This window comes from Heteronotia binoei, chromosome 18 (genome assembly GCF_032191835.1).
Source record: "Heteronotia binoei isolate CCM8104 ecotype False Entrance Well chromosome 18, APGP_CSIRO_Hbin_v1, whole genome shotgun sequence".
Taxonomy (NCBI): Eukaryota; Metazoa; Chordata; class Lepidosauria; order Squamata; family Gekkonidae; genus Heteronotia; species Heteronotia binoei.
Genome location: NC_083240.1, coordinates 5,545,246 through 5,561,241, shown reverse-complemented (window position 1 = coordinate 5,561,241; position 15,996 = coordinate 5,545,246). Strand labels below are relative to the sequence as shown.

Here is a 15,996-nt window from a genome sequence, read left to right as displayed (position 1 = left end):
GAGTCCTTTGCAATCCATCTGCTCCCACCAGGGAAGAGCGACAGTTCCAGATCCCCCAGTGATATCTCCAGGGCCTGTCCAGTGGTCTCCTGTTTCCTATTTGCAGCTCCCCAGTACAGACAGGTCTTGAGAGAGCCACCTGCCATTCTCTGCCCCAGAGAGCGTGTGTGTAGGCGTGGTGGGGGAAATGCTGGCAGGCGTCTTGCTCAGGGCTCTCCAGAACTTGGAGCTGGCATTGGACCAATCAGCTGTTGACCACAATTACTAAAGGAAGCCTTGAGGGTCAAGAAGGGCATCCACCTTTCTCAGGGACCGACTGACTTCATACCCTGATGGTGGTGTGGCCACGGTGGGAAATAGGTTGCTTAGAATCATAGACGTTTGCTTAGATCTAGCAGGGCCTCTTGTCTTGAAGACCTTGGTCTGCAGTTCAGATTTTGCAACCCAGTGTCGCCATCTCCATGTTTTTTTCAGAACAGCTGCATCAGTTTTGATGCTTGATTCTGTTGTTGTTATTAATTCCACTTGATTAATCGCTCTATCCCGGCTAGTGCCGGACTCTAGGCCAGGGATGTCAAACACGCAGCCCCGGGAGCTGAATCAGGCCCCCTATCAGGCCCCTGAGCAACTGGCTGTCATCTGCTTCCTTCTCCCTCTCTCTTGCTTCCTCCCGCATAACAGCTTACTTTGCAAGGCTTGCTCACTCGCGCAGGAGCTACAGAGCAAAACCTCTGTTTTCCGCATTGGCTGAGGCTCCCCCCTTGGGGAAGAAGGAGGGAGAGGGAAGAGCTTGTTTTTCCAGACTCTTTCAATTGCACAGTGGAGCTACTGAGCCAAGCCTCTCTCCCATCTATTGGCTGAGGCTCCTCCCTCTCCTGTCCCCTGGGGAAGGAAGGAAGAGCCAGAGCTTCATTTGTCCAGTTCCCTGGAGCCCATGGGAGAAATACAAAGAAAGCACCTTTAAGACTAACGAGTGGTAACATTTTAAGCACATTTTAAGTCTTTTTTTAAATTTTTAATTGTCTTTGTCTGGGTCCTGTATAAAGTTTATATCTCTGCTACCTAATCTTAAATACGTACACACATGGCCTGGCCCGACATTCACTGTCAATTCCTAGCCTCTTTTCCCACTCCCTGAGCATTCTGGTTAGCCCAAAGAGGAAAGCTTTCAAGCTTTTTGCTTCCTTTAATATATCTGTATGATTCTTTCGGCCCCATTTCTTTCCCTGGTATTCAGCCTGATTTTGCCTTCTCTTTGCTTCGTAACCAAGGAGTCCTTTAGACCCACAGTCTGTGATGTCATTTCCATTACGTCTGGTTATATTCCAAGGAACAAAATCGGTATATGGCAGGGGTGGCCAACGGTAGCTCTCCAGATGTTTTTTTTTTTTTTTTGCCTTCAACTCCCATCAGCCCCAGCCATTGGCCATGCTGGCTGGGGCTGATGGACGTTGTAGGCAAAAAACACATCTGGAGAGCTACCGTTGGCCACCCCTGGGAGTTGCTGGGCTCTTTCAGAAGTTGGCTGCAGGGAAGAGGGACCCACATGTTGTAGCTGATGCCATGCTGGTTTTGGTAGCCTGGCCTCATGGGCAGGAGCCAGCACCATGGGTACTTTTAAAAGAAAGTTCCTGCCTTTCTCTCAGAGGGGCCTCTACGATACTTCTTGCAGAAGTTTATTGCTGTCACCGTTATCATTTCAGTGAAAGTCCGAAAAAACAACCGAAATGAGGCTCTTTCCCTGCCAGTGTTGGGTGAGCTGTCGCTGTTTAGTACAGGGGTGGCCAAACTGTGGCTTGGGAGCCGCATGTGCAGCCCCCAGAGGTTGAGGCTTACTCTTGAATAAGTGTGCAGAGCATCTCAGGACCTCAGCCAGCCTCTGAGTGCTGACTCATAGGTGTTTCCGCCATATGTGAAGCGGGGAGAAGAGGGGGAAAGAGGCAGGCTTGCAAACTCTTCTCCACCACCGAGATCCACCCAGACACATAGAATGGGGAAAGAGAGCGCAAGAACCGAGGGGGAAAAGTGAGCACATACACTGGCTGTGCCACTGAGTCCAGTATTGAGAGTTTTAATTAAAAAAAAAATAATGTGTGTAGTATTTGTTCATGTATTGCGGGCTCTCAAACATCTGATTTGTTTATTCTTTGTGGCTCTTACAATAAGCAAGGTTGGCCACCCCTGGATTTAGTATGTTTGTAATCTGCTTTGCTTCTGCCATGGAATTCAAGGCTCAAACGACAACAAAAAACTGTGGAAAAATAACGAAAAATTAATGGAAAATACTTCAAAATTGTAATAGATAACTGAACACCTCAACTTCACACATCATTACATGTAATTAATTACGTATTATAGCATATTGTCAACTTCCTGTGGCACCAGCTCTGGAGTCGGGTGGATAGTCTTCAAGTATTTCAAGCTGGATTGGACATGATTAACCGCAAGCACTTTCGAATATTTATTCCTTGTACTTTATACCTTGTATTTTTGACAATATGCTATAATGGTATAATATTATTACATGTAATAATGTGTGAAGTTGAGGTGCTCAGTTATCTACTATAATTTTGAAGTATTTTTCATTAATTTTTCGTTATTTTTCCACAGTTTTTTGTTGTCGTTTGAGTCCCTTTCTGTGGAACTCTAGGCTTTTCATTCATGGGATTCAAGGCGGCATCCACGGGCTGCCCAAGAAACCTCCGGAGCGAACCTGCGTGGGTTCGGCAAAGGGCTGGATCATATTCAGTTCGGTTCATTTATTGTAATTAGCCATCAGGCGTTACAAGTCTACAAAGATCCCAAGGAATAGCAAAGTAAACTAGGAAGTTAATGAACACACCGAGGATTCTGTAAAGCCAAAAGGGTATCATAACAAATGCAGTGCAATGGCAATAACAGTGGAGCTGCACACACACAAGCTGGATCGGGTGCCCTCAGGCACTGGACAGACTGTTGGAGGAAGTCACAGCAGGGTCAGGGTACCTGAGGGGGCTGGGTACCCTGGCCCCTGCTGAGGCTGGGAGCCCTTGTTAGTGGGGCTGCTGGGGGCCTTTCCCCACTTTGGCGTCTTGGGCCAAGATTTCTTCTATTCTTCCAAGAGGCTAAGGATGAGGTAACAGAGACTTGCATTTAAAACGTATCCACAGAATGGATTTTTGTGCAAATATAATAGTACAACACAGAGGAGTGGGGAAGGAGTTCTGACGTGTGGGGAAAAAAATTATTGGCTATCACAGTAAAAATTGCAAATGGATGAGCAGACACTACTTATGGAGAGAATTCAGAGTGCTTTTTTTGTTGTGGAACCAACGAGTCACACACCTCAAGTTCTCATTCTTGCCTGCTCTCTTCTCTGATTCTAAAGGTGAAAAGGCACTCGGTCTCCTTCCTGGAGAATCCTTCCATTACTGCTCCCTACTTGTGTCTGTTTCACTCTGATCTCCTCAAATATATGTGTCCCCCTCTTCCTCCCCCCCCCCAGCTGCTTTCTCTCCCACTTTCGTCTGTCTCTTCTTCTACACGGTGTCTCCTCTTTCCCCTTCAGGACTATGAGAGTAAACTCCAGGCCTTACAGAAGCAGGTGGAGACACGGTCTTTGGCTGCTGAGACCACAGAGGAAGAGGAGGAAGAGGAGGAGGAGGGTGAGTTCTTATACGATCTAAAATGCCTTGAACCAGCCGTAAATGATGGTGTGTTGTGGGGTGGGGAGAACCCAGGTGGGAGAAGCTATCACCAAAACTTTCGAGCCCTTGGTCATGATTTGAAGAGGCTGCTGCGATTTCTGTGTTATTCCACACTTCAGACAAAAATCAGCTCCGAAGGCAGCTGGGTGGTGGAAAATGCCATCGTCGCAGCTGAATCCCAGCAACCCTGTAGTGTTTTCAAAGCAGAGATAGTTTTGCTATTGCCTACCTCTGTTGAGCGGCTTTTGGAGTCCCTTGGTGATCTCCCATCCAAATAGTAACCAGAGCTGACCTGCTAAACTTCCAAGATCTGATGAAACTGGGCTAGGCTGGGCCATCCAGGTGTTAGGGGAGGGATGGTAACTCAGTGGTAGAGCATCTGCTTGGTAAGCAGAAGGTCCCAGGTTCAATCCCCGGCATCTCCAACTCAAAAGGGCCCAGGCAAATAGGCGTGAAAAACCTCAGCTTGAGACCCTGGAGAGCTGCTGCCAGTCTGAGTAGGCAATACTGACTTGGATGGACCCAGGGTCTGATTCAATAGAAGGCAGCTTCATATGTTCATATGTAAGCAGAAGGTCCCAGGTTCAATCCTTGGCATCCCCAACTAAAAAGGGTCCAGGCAAGTAGGAGTGAAAAACCTCAGCTTGAGACCCTGGAGAGCTGCTGCCAGTCTGAGTAGACAATACTGACTTGGATGGACTGAGAAGGGTCTGATTCAGTAGAAGGCAACTTCATATGTTCATATGTTAAGGCGGCTAGATGTTATTAGATGGGGTTCAGTACATCACTCAAAATATGGTGCAGCATTCCAAACCAAGGCAAAATACATAAAGGAAGGGGGGCAGAGTAGAGGAAGAAGGTCACTTTGGTAGTGCCAGAACTTGTGGAAATGGGTTGGCATTCACACCCAGTTGTGGCCTGACTGAACTTTCCTAATGCAATGTGTGTATGGAGTGCGCAACCATTCAGCTTCCCTGAGCATGTTTGCATGCATGCTTAGAGAATACTGCTAACACGTGGCACTTTTTGTGGCAGCTTCAATAGCAGGAGAATGAAGCCGTTTGAAGCAGCTTAACGGCTCCTTCTGCCATGTGAAAGAGGAGTCCCGCCTTAGCGACGAAGCACGTGCTTTGCTTGCTTTAGGTCTCAGCTTCGGTCTCTGGCTTTTGAAAGATCTCAGGGAGCCTTCCTGGTAAGGTCCTGTCAGAATACACAGCCTTGCCTCTCGCACCAGTGGTCATCGCCTGCGAATTGCCACTGTTGCCTGTTCACGTGAGCAGAACAAGAATCAGCTCTCGGTGACCAGGCTGGAACGTTTAACTAGTAGACTTGCCAACAGGCCTGGAGAAAAACGCCCTGTCCTTTTAAAAGAGGCTTAGTGAAATGTTACTATGTTAGCCATGAAAAGCTTCAGCTGTTCATTTCCGCATGTTAAGCCTCTGGTAAAATGTCCCATCCCTCTAACAGAGGATCAACATGTGGAAATGTTCACTTGAATTTTTTCATGGCTAATATCACTTAATAAGTAACATTCCACTAAGCTTCTATGAAGAAGAAGAAGAATTGCAGATTTATACCCCGCCCTTCTCTCTGCATCAGAGAGACTCATAGCGGCTTACAATCTCCTATATCTCCTCCCCCCACAACAGACACCCTGTGAGGTGGGTGGGGCTGAGAGAGCTCTCATAGCAGCTGCCCTTTCAAGGACAACTCCTGCGAGAACTATGGCTGACTCAAGGCCATTCCAGCAGCTATAAGTGGAGGAGTGGGGAATCAAACTCGATTCTCCCAGATAAGAGTCCACGCACTTAACCACTACACCAAACTGGCTCATTAAACAGCTGGGATGTTTTTCTGCAACCCTAATTACCAAAGATCTTCTCTTAGGGATAAATATTGCCTTTATATTGCCTCAGACTAGTCCAGCACTGTCTGTCCTGTTTAGCAGAGGCTCTCCAAGGTCTCAGATAGAGGTGAGCCTTTCCCATCACTTGGTGTCTGAGAGCCAGCTGGAATGGCCTTGGGTCAGCCATAGCTCTGGCAGAGGTTGTCCTGGAAAGGGCAGCTTCTGAGAGAGCCTCTCAGCCTCACCCATTCACAGGGTGTCTGTTGTGGGGGGGAGAAGAAATAAGAGATTGTGATTGCTCTGAGATTCAGAGTATAGGGTGGGATATAAATCCAATATCATCATCTTTTTCCCTTGACTCTCACGGTTTCTTTGATGGCATGGATTAAACCTGGGACCATATACAGGCAAAGCACACCTCTGCTATTGAATTAAGACCCATCCTTGAAAAATGGGGCTAGAAACTTTTGCGAGCTTTGTTAATCTGGCAAATTCTTAATGCTTTGTAACTAACCACCAAGTTTCAAGGACTTAAGGTTATTTAAGGGGGTGGATGGAGGTTTCTGCTGCCCTCCTTCTGCTTATATTTGAACTCAGATCCCCTAGTTTATCGGACTCTTCAGAGGATAAATGAGAGGGATTTGTAAACAAGTTATACATTAAAAGTGCAGCATAAACAAGAAATAATGGATGCTTGTATAGAAGCTAGAGTGTTTCTGTGGGTAACTCCAGAATAAAGAAATGTTTCCCCTACTTAAAATTCTAATTGTTTTGCTGTCTTCGACCCTTTTTAGCACTGGTGTAAATGCCAAACTTGTAAATAGACAGATAATTTGAGAGGGCGGGGCCCGTGAGAACTAATCCCTCCCTCTTTCACTGCTGATTTTCCCGATCTGCTTGTTATCTCCCTGCAGTGCCGTGGACTCAGCACGAATATGAACTTGCCCAGTGGGCTTTCCGGAAATGGAAGTATCACCAGTTTACTTCCTTAAGAGATCAGCTTTGGGGCAATGCAGTCTATCTGAAAGAAGGCAACGCAATCAGCGTGGAACTGAAAAAGAAGGTATGGTGTATTGGTGGGAGAGTGCATCCTGAGAAATGCTGAGCAGTTTTGCCATGGCTTGCATTGCCGATTCAGTGGTGGTTGGTCACATGTTCTGCTGTTTAGTTTAGTTTAGTTTATTTATGATTTATATTTACGATTTAGCAGGGGACGGAGCTTGGAACAGGCAGCTGATGATCCAGAGTCAAAATTAGAGTTTCCACGTCCTACCTGCTTCCCGGCGAGGGGATCTTCAGTTTTTGGCGGAAGCTTCTTGTACGGCACAGTGGCATCAGCCAGAAGTTACGCCATCACGCTACTGATGTTGCATAACGGCACTCTAGTTTTTGGGCAAAATGCTATGATTTAAGCCCAGATTTACCATAGAGTTTTGCCTAAAAACTAGAGCATCGCCACACAATGTCAGCAGCATGGTGATGTCACTTCCTGGTGATGTATCTCGCCGCCTTTGCAGGCAGGGTTTGGAGCCCAGACAACTAGGGGAACCTTGACATGGACTGGCAACCCTAGTTGAAACACCTGCTCTGAACACTGGTGCCAGCTTGCTTATCCAGTGGCGGGGAGGAGAGGAAAGAAAGGGGAGTAATTTGCGGTATTTATACTCTGCTTTTTGCTGCAGAACTTTCTGTTTTTAACCAAAGGGAATCGTATCCATGCTCATTTAGCTAAATAAGTTTGGGAGGCACCGAAGAGAGTACAGCTTTACCCAGGGCGTATAGTTACCTTATGGAACTTGACTGAGTGAGTGAGTGAATGAATGAATGAATTGACTACTGCAGTAGGTGACCTAGCCCACTGATTTAGATGGCACTTGAAAATGCACAGAGGGTAGCTGCCTGGAGCTGTCATGTTCAGCAACAGTATACCTCTGAGTAGCAGCTACCATGGGCGAACAGGGGAAACAGTTGCCTTTGTGCCACAGGTCAGAGAGTGCAGAGGCACCTGGCTTGCTGCAATTGCAGGAACGGATAACCGTTGGGCTAGATCTGGCAGGGAATCTCCCGTGTTTTGACCTCAGATGAAGTCAGGCTTCTGCCAAGAGTGGCCTTGCCAGTTGTCTGCGTTGGATGCCTGGCATAGGATTGGATGCCTCTTGTTGTCCAACAAAACATTTCCCTGACCCTTTGCCTCCGTCCAGGTGCAATTCCAGTTTGTTCTGCTGACCGACACCCTTTACTCTCCGCTGCCACCTGAGCTGCTGCCTCCCGAGGCGGAAAAGAGCCGAGATGACCGACTTTTCCCTCGGACGGTGGTTGCTGTGGAGGTCCAGGACCTCAAGAATGGAGCGACACATTACTGGTCCCTTGAGAAGCTCAAGTACGTGAGTTGGGGCCTCACAGAGTCATATTGTTTGTTTATTTAAAACCTTTTAATGCCACCTTTCCACCTGATCGAGATGCCCGGGGTGGTGAACGTAAAAATAGTATAACATTTGAACAGTTAGGAAGAACTTTTTAAAAATATAAAATAATTTGGCTTAAGCACGTAAGCGTACAGCAGCAGAACCAGGGATGGCCCAGGCTAACCTAGTCTCATCAGATCTCAGACGCTAAGCGGGGCTGGCCCTGGCTCTATTTGGGAGGGAGACCTCCAAGGCATACCAGGGGCCTGAGGCAGGCAATGGCAAGCCCCCTCTGAAACATCCCTTGCCTTCAAAACGAATGGTCTGGCTCGCCACCTAGTGGTAAAAAAAAGGTAAAGGTACTCCCCTGTGCAAGCACCTGTCGTTTCCGACTCTGGGGTGATGTTGTTTTCACAGCGTTTTCGCGGCAGACTTTTTACGGGGTGGTTTGCCGTTGCCTTCCCCTGTCATCTACACTTCCCCTCCCAGTAAGCTGGGAACTCGTTTTACCGACCTCAGAAGGATAGAAGGCTGAGTCAACCTTGAGCCAGCCTACCTGAACCCAGCTTCCACCGGGATCGAACTCAGTTCGTGAGCAGAGAGCTTGACTGCAGTACTGCAGCTTTACCACTCTGTGCCACAGGGCTCCTCACATAGTGGTGCATATCACTAAAAGAACTAGAACTTCTGGCTGCCAGACAATCTTAGCGTCGCCTGCCTGTCCTGCACACAATGCTGTACAATAATTATTAATTACCAGGGAGGAAGCCAATAACCGATATCGGAGGCATGTCAGACAAAACAAAAAAAGTTTTTACCTAGCAAAGGACATGTGGGGGGGAGAGATCTCCATGGAGAGGGAGTTCTAAAGTTTTAGCGCCACAACTGAGAGAGCCCTTTCTTGGTTCGCCACCTATCTAGCTTTAGATGGCAGGGGCAACTGAAGCAGGGCCTTTGAAGACGACTGGAGTGAGATTCATATGGCACCAATGGTCTATCTTGGATACATCCAGAGTCTCAGTTTTAGGTTTTCTACTCCTTATTAAGGATGAACGGCCCTTTTAAAGCTCTCTTTGTTTCCATAAAGTGGCCCCGTGGCGCAGAGTGGTAAAGCAACAGTACTGCAGTGATCTGAACTCTCTGCTCACGACCTGAGATCGATCCCAGCGAAAGCTGGATTCCGGTAGCCGGACCAAGGTTGACTCAGCCTTCCATCCTTCTGAGGTTGGTAAAATGAGTCCCCAGCTTGCTGGGGGAGGAAAGTGTAAAAGACTGGGGAAGGCAATGGCAAACCACCCCGTAAAAAGTCTGCCGTGAAAACATTGTGAAAGCAACATCACCCCAGAGTCGGAAACAACCGGTGCTTGCACAGGGGACCTCTCCTTTTCCTTGTTTCCTTTACGTTCTCTCTGTGAACTCTTTTGGTCCGCTGATTGCTCCTTTTGGGGGTGGGAAGAGACGGTTCTCGTCAATGCCATCCACCCCCTCGTATACAAAGATCCCTTTGCACTGGCTCTGCACCAATGTTTGTGACCTTTCCCACTTCTTAGGCAACGGCTGGAACTGATGCGGGAGATGTATGACCGGGCAGGGGAAATGACATCCAACGTGCAGGAAGACACCGAGAGCACCATGACTGGGAGTGACCCTTTTTACGATCGGTTCCACTGGTTCAAGCTGGTTGGGAGGTAAGGGACGACAAATCCAGACTGGATGGTAAATTTTTAAGGACTGTCATCAAACTAAGACTGGGACGAAGAATGGAGTCTTGTGGGTAAAACATGGAAGCGTCTGAGATCAAAAGCTTTCTGAACTGAAATCAAACTCATCAGCAGAAAAACTGAGTTAAAAAATAAACATTAGGTGCAAGCAGGATTGTTCCAGTTCCCCCAATGCGTGGGGCTCAGCTGAGTCAGATGTGCTCATTTGAGAGCTTGAAAGCACCTCAGAATATTGCAATTCTGTCTTAGAATCAAACTATTATGTTTATGTATTCTGCTTCCCTGTGTTGTTCCCACCTCTGCACAGGTTGTTCCCACCTCCGGAAAAGCTAACCTACAAACTACTTTTTAAAATGTCTCTGGCCAAAGACACACTCGATATGGCGGTAACACCTATAAAATCCCCTGTACTTTAAAGTCTTGTCAGCAAAGTTGGAGTTTAAGCAGGCTGAGGGCTGTATTGCAATTCCTGGCGTGAAGTGGCAGTTTTGGGAATGAGATCTCCCATGTGCTGCTGCATACAGCGGGCATCGTGCATTGCTTCCCAAACAGTTCAGTGGCTGAGGAAAGAAGTGGTTTTGTCATTTTGTACGTTATTTAGTTTAGTAGCTGCTTGAATATACATTCGGGCAGGTAGCTGTGATAGTCCGAGGCAATAGAACAAGGATTGAGTCCACGGTCACCTTTGAGATGAACAAAATTTGATTTTGAGTGTCAGTTTTCACATGCCTGCACACAAAAGCTTATACCCAGAATTCAGCTTTGTTGGTCATAAAGGTGCCAATGCACTCAGAACTTGTTTTAACTGCTTGAATATCACATGTGATAGAAGGAAGCACTTCTTCACCTAAAGGGTGATTAACGTGGAATTCACTGCCGCAAGAGGTGGCGGCGGCTACAAGCATAGCCAGCTTCAAGAGGGGATTGGATGATAATATGGAGCGGAGGTCCATCAGTTGCTATTAGCCTCATTGTGTGTGTGTATATATATATTTGGCCCCTGTGTGACACAGAGTGTTGGACTGCATGGGCCATTGGCCTGATCCGACAGGGCTTCTCTTATGTTCTTATGTGGTCATCTTAGAACAGCGGTCTCTTACTGATGAGTTTGCAGGTAACTGCTCTGACGTTATACCCTCTTTCTTCAGACTAGAACCTGCATGTCAAGCAGGACTGGAGGTGGGAATAGGATTCTGAAATGCACCACTTGATACAAGTAGGCGGGGAGGAGGGCGTCATTGTTTCCAGCGTATGCCCCACATTAAAACAAAAAACTGCACGTAATCTAGTGTGTACTTTTGAGAGACTGAAGCTGAGTGTAGCCCTCTCTTTTGCGTTCTAGTTCGCTATGCGAAGGGATACGGTTCCCAGCCTTATGCTGGGAAATTTTGGGAGCAATGCCTGGGTGGAATTTTACTTCTGGGTGACGCTCTAGGAATTCCCAGTCATCTCTGTTGGAAATGCCATAAAGTCTGGGGAGAATTCCTGGAGCATCGCACTGCAGGGTTTGCCTGTAGTCAGCAGGCAAATGGCAAGTCTGCGAAGGCACTGTGTGTGTGGATAGCATTCAAAAATACGAAAACTCCTCCCCCGTCACCTGCATTTTAAATGCTCAAAGTCTACATAATGTGTACAGTGGTTGAAATTTAAAATTTGCAGGACTATCCATTGCAGGCTAGTCTTTGGTTAGTTGATAAGCTTGTTGTAGTGTTCTGAGGAGCCTTGCATTTGGGTGTTTCTATTGCTTCCCTCTCAGCTGAAGTTGCCCTCTCGTTGCCCACTCCATCTCTCTCCTCCTGTTTTTCCTCTTTCCTCTCCCCTGACCCCTCTCCCCCCCCCCCCCAAATGCTCCAAAGCTTTTGCACGCAAACTGATTCTATTGTGCTCCGAGCTCGGCAGCTGACTCTATCGTTGAAGACAGCTCCTTTGCCTCCTTTCTCCTCCTCCCTTGCTCTTTTAATCAAAGTGTTCCATTAACCCCCGTGTGTGTCTAGCTCCCCTATTTTCCACGGCTGCGTGAACGAGCGCCTGGCTGACCGCACGCCCTCCCCCACTTTCTCCACGGCTGACTCCGACATCACCGAGCTGGCCGATGAGCAGCAGGACGATATGGAGGATTTTGACGACGAGGCCTTTGTGGACGATACCGGCTCCGATGCTGGCACCGAGGAGGGATCGGATCTCTTCAACGATGGGCACGACCCGTTTTACGACCGGTCCCCTTGGTTCATTTTAGTGGGAAGGTTGGTGAGGTTAACTGTGAGAACGAGCCACGGGGGCTAAGCTCTTGCCACGGGCTGCTCAAGCGTCGCGTCGGCTGGCGGTAAAAGGTGGCAGCGTCCGAGTCAAACTGTGGGCAGGAGGCGGCCGCACAAAAGCATCCGCTCCGTGGCAGATTAAAGCACAGTTGGCCCCTTTCAGGCCAAGACAGACTGTGGGTTCCTGCAGTTCCGCGACTGCACTGCACAAGTGTAGACATTTCAGCAAAAGGGGGTGACGGTGGGGAATTTGGGAGGTTTGATTGGCCAGTGAAATGTCTGTCTCCCTCCCCATGAGATCAAGTCTGGCAACCCAGGAAGTAGGTGTGGCCCCAAAATCTGCTGCCCTCCCCCACTCCCCACCTTAGACTGAGTCGCCAGCTAAGTACATTACAGCACCGCAACAGTTTGCCTGCTCTCGTTCTTGCCTTTATCATCTCCGGATTAGCTCTTTTCTAAATTTCTATACTTTTTTGCAAAAAAAGGATTTATTTTTGTTATGCGAAGCTTTGTATATTAATAGTTGGAAAGAGGCACGGGGACATGGTTAATAAATTAATTGGATTCCGGGTTACGCCTCTTGAGAACTTCAGGCTTGGATTTTATTCCTTTTTTAAGAACCTAAAAAGCATACAGCTGTCCTGATGAGCTGGAAGGTGCATTCACACTAACTGGGAAAACCCTCCAAAATCCAGAGCAGGAGCAAGTGGCGGAGGGTGTAAAATCCTAGTCTTCCGCTGTAGCTGCTTGACCTAATGCAATTAAAATGGATGCCCGTCCCACGGTTTGCATCTTTTGCATCTGAAGCAGAACCAGCTCTAGGGTACTGCAGCGCCTTGAGATTATCCTCTCCCTGGTGCTTTCCATTCTTTGCCTAAAAATAAAAATGACCCTTTTGATAAGTCTGGTTCTTTGCACGCTTGCTGCCTCCTCCACAGCTGATCTATGCACACACTTGTCTGATTCGTACAGCGTGCTGCGATGGCAGAACGGGTGTCTCTTTCACTCTGTAAATTGAGCACTGAGGCTGCCTAGCCCAGAGGGCCCCCCTCTCAGCTTTCAGGGTCGGCCCAGGGATGGATAAAGTGGGTGCCTTTTGTCCAGCTGTGCAGCCTTCAGCTGCTGCTTCATAGAAGCGGGGGGAGGGTGGGGGTGTGGGAAGGACCTGGCAAACCACTGAGGCAGGAGTTATTCCCAAGCCCTGTTTTGCCGTAGGCCGCAGGTCACCTGGCTTGCCCATATCTCCTCGCAGCTTGCATGCCTGTGCTTTAATCTGTGGGCGGCTGCCACCTCGCGGCTCGATGTGGAACGGAAGAGCTGGCCCCTCTGGCCCTTTCTTTTGGCATGCCGAGACCGGGTAAAGATCAGAAGGGGAGGCGGGCAGAGGGGGCCGCGGAGCCATTTCCTCAAGCTTCCTGAACCGATGTTGCGTTTATCAAAAAAACAAAAAAAAGGAGGAGGGGGGGGAACCCTCCCTGATCATTCCGAGTTTTGTTGCCATCACATTGAATATAAATTTTCTCATTCAGTTTCGTTTTGTTTGGTAAATATGCCATTTTTTTTTGCCTCACCAATCTTTCTGCTAATATTGTTCCTCCTCCCTCCCTCCCTCTTTCCAGTCTGCTGCTGGTTTCAATGGCGGGGGGGTTGCTCCGAGGTGGAATCGGCCATTCTGCACCTGGCCCTGTCGCCAGAGCGCCATCTCTTAAAACAAGTCCTAGGCCAGTGGTCCCCAGACTGTGCCCCCAGGTGCTTTGCAACCACCGCAGTGGACCTCCTGCCTCACTGACTCCCCTTGCCCCTAAGCCGATATCCTTCCAAGCAGGGCTTTTTTTGTAGCAGGAAGGAGCTCCTTTGCATCTTAGGCCACACCCCCCCTGATGTAGCCAATCCTCCAAGAGCTTACAGGACTCTTCTTACAGGGCCTACTGTAAGCTCAAGGAGGATTGGCTACATCGGGTGCGTGGCCTAATATGCAGAGGAATCCCTGCTACAAAAAAAAAAAAAAACCTGCTTCCAAGGACTAGCCTTGTAGTGGGTCTCTTTGAAAGACCCGGTGTTGTACGGAGCTGGCAGAAATTTCGGGCAAGCCCCAGAGCAGAGGCGGTCAGACTTGCTTAACTTAAGAGCCACATGGAATAAACGTCAGGTATTTGAGAGCCGCAAGATACGAACACCAGATGTCTGAGAACCGCAAGGCAGAAAGGCTGAAGGAAAATAGTGGGAGGTAGAGGCGGGAAGAAAGCAACTTTAACTTTAAATGCATTCTCCATGCCACTGGCTGGCTTCACTTGGAGAAGTGATCTTAAGAGGCGAATGCCTTCTCCAAGTTGGCTGACAGGACGGTGGGGGCTTCGAGAGCCACACAATATGTGTGAAAGAACCGCATGTGGCTCCTACCCCAGAGCATCCCCACTGCTGATGGAGGCCCATCTTTGAGCCCCAGCAGACCAGGCAAAGGGAAAAGGTAGAGGGTGGTATTGAAGTCAACATAGTTGAGAGTTGCTCCCCGCTTGTGAGGAGTAGTCAAGCCCGTTTTGCTGGAAGCCGATCAAGACAATGCGTGTGGATCTTCCTAAGAGGTGTGAAGTGTGTGTCGAGATGTAACCGTCTTTGATTACAAGGCATTCTGCCTGGGTGCAGACAAGAGGCTGGGGACAGAGATGTGGGGAAAGAAGGCTAGCCTATGCCTCTTCCCCAAAACGAGCCCAACTCGTCTTGTATTCTTGTGGAGGGCAGCTGTGTTGACCTGCAGTAGAACAGCTAGATATGAGTCCAGTAATGCCTTAGAGCCCAACAAGGTTTTTGGGGTGTAAGCCTTTGAGAGCCAATGCTTCCTTCATCAGATACATATTGCCGAAGGGCGCTTCAGCTCTCCGAAGCTTATATCCTGAAACTAGGGGACTTTGAGGGTGGAGCCAAGAGACTTTGGGGGTGGAGCCAGGAGATTGGGGGTGGAGCCAGGTTGTAACAAGCATAACTCCAAAGGGAGTTCTGGCCGTGACATTTAAAGGGACTGCACACCTTTTAAATGCCTTCCCTCCATTTGGAATAATGAAGGATAGGGGCGCCTTCTTTGGGGGCTCATAGAATTGGACCCCCGGTCCAATCTTTTTTAAACTTGGGGGGCGTTTTGAGGAGAGGCATCGGATGCTATGCTGCAAATGTGGTGCCTCTACCGGAATAAAACAGCACTCCCCCCCAGACCTCCAGATACTTGCAGATCAATTCTTCATTATACTCTATGGAAATTGGTCCCCATAGGGAATAATGGAGTGCCCAGCAGACACCCCCCCCCCCCCGCTTTCTGATGATCTTGAAGCAGGGGAGGGGTTTCCAAACTGGGGGATCCCCTGCCTCCACCTGGGGATTGAATACAAACTGAGAGAGGTCACTGTAATGGATAACACAACAAAAAATACAAACTAGTGACCAATTTACTAAGAAATATATAGAAACCAGTCTAAATGTCCAAAACATGTACATTCAAGTCCCAAAGGACTGCCAATCCCCAGGCGGGTAACGCAACAAAAAACACAAACTAGTGACCAATTTACCAAGAAATATATAGAAACCTGCCCAAATGTCCAAAACATGTACATTCAAGTCCCAAAGTAGTGTGGTGACAAGCCAATCGACTAAGTACTTGTTTCTTTCCAGTCTTCATCAGACCTGGGACCAATATTGATTCAATTATATAGATTCTTTATGTAACTTTTAAAAAAGGGAATGCAGAGAGTCTCCAACAGCAATTTCACATCGGCTACAGCTCAGTATGAGGCTTCTTGCGCAAGAAGCCTCATACTGAGCTGTAGCAGAATAATAATACTAGCTGTGCAATCTGTATTGTATATCCTTTTCGTTGTGATAATACCTTTGCCTAGGTGTGAATTTCTGACCTGATGCGACCTGATTATTCTGCTGCGGGAAAAACTTATCAGGCCTCACGCCCCTTTTTAAAAGGCTCAGTGAAGTGAAAACCTTGCCTTTTTGCATCTTGGCTTTTCCATCTGGTGTAATTAGCATGCTTTGTCAGAGCAGACTGGAAAAGGAGGTGGATCCCAGCTGATTTATCCCAGT

The 15,996-nt window shown here is 48.1% G+C and overlaps 1 protein-coding gene across 4 annotated transcripts in view; it reads left to right on the top strand.

Annotated features, from left to right (window-relative positions):
* KIF1B (kinesin family member 1B) overlaps positions 1–15,996 on the top strand; it is a 166,038-nt gene that overhangs the window by 116,129 nt on the left and 33,913 nt on the right. For 3 of the 4 annotated variants that reach the window (XM_060258929.1, XM_060258931.1, XM_060258930.1), the window contains 5 exons: positions 3,548–3,644; positions 6,447–6,595; positions 7,734–7,912; positions 9,488–9,625; positions 11,653–11,901. In XM_060258929.1, coding sequence (XP_060114912.1) covers positions 3,548–3,644; positions 6,447–6,595; positions 7,734–7,912; positions 9,488–9,625; positions 11,653–11,901 — 812 coding nt within the window. The remainder of the gene's footprint in view (positions 1–3,547; positions 3,645–6,446; positions 6,596–7,733; positions 7,913–9,487; positions 9,626–11,652; positions 11,902–15,996) is intronic. The other variant, XM_060258932.1, reaches the window with a different exon arrangement.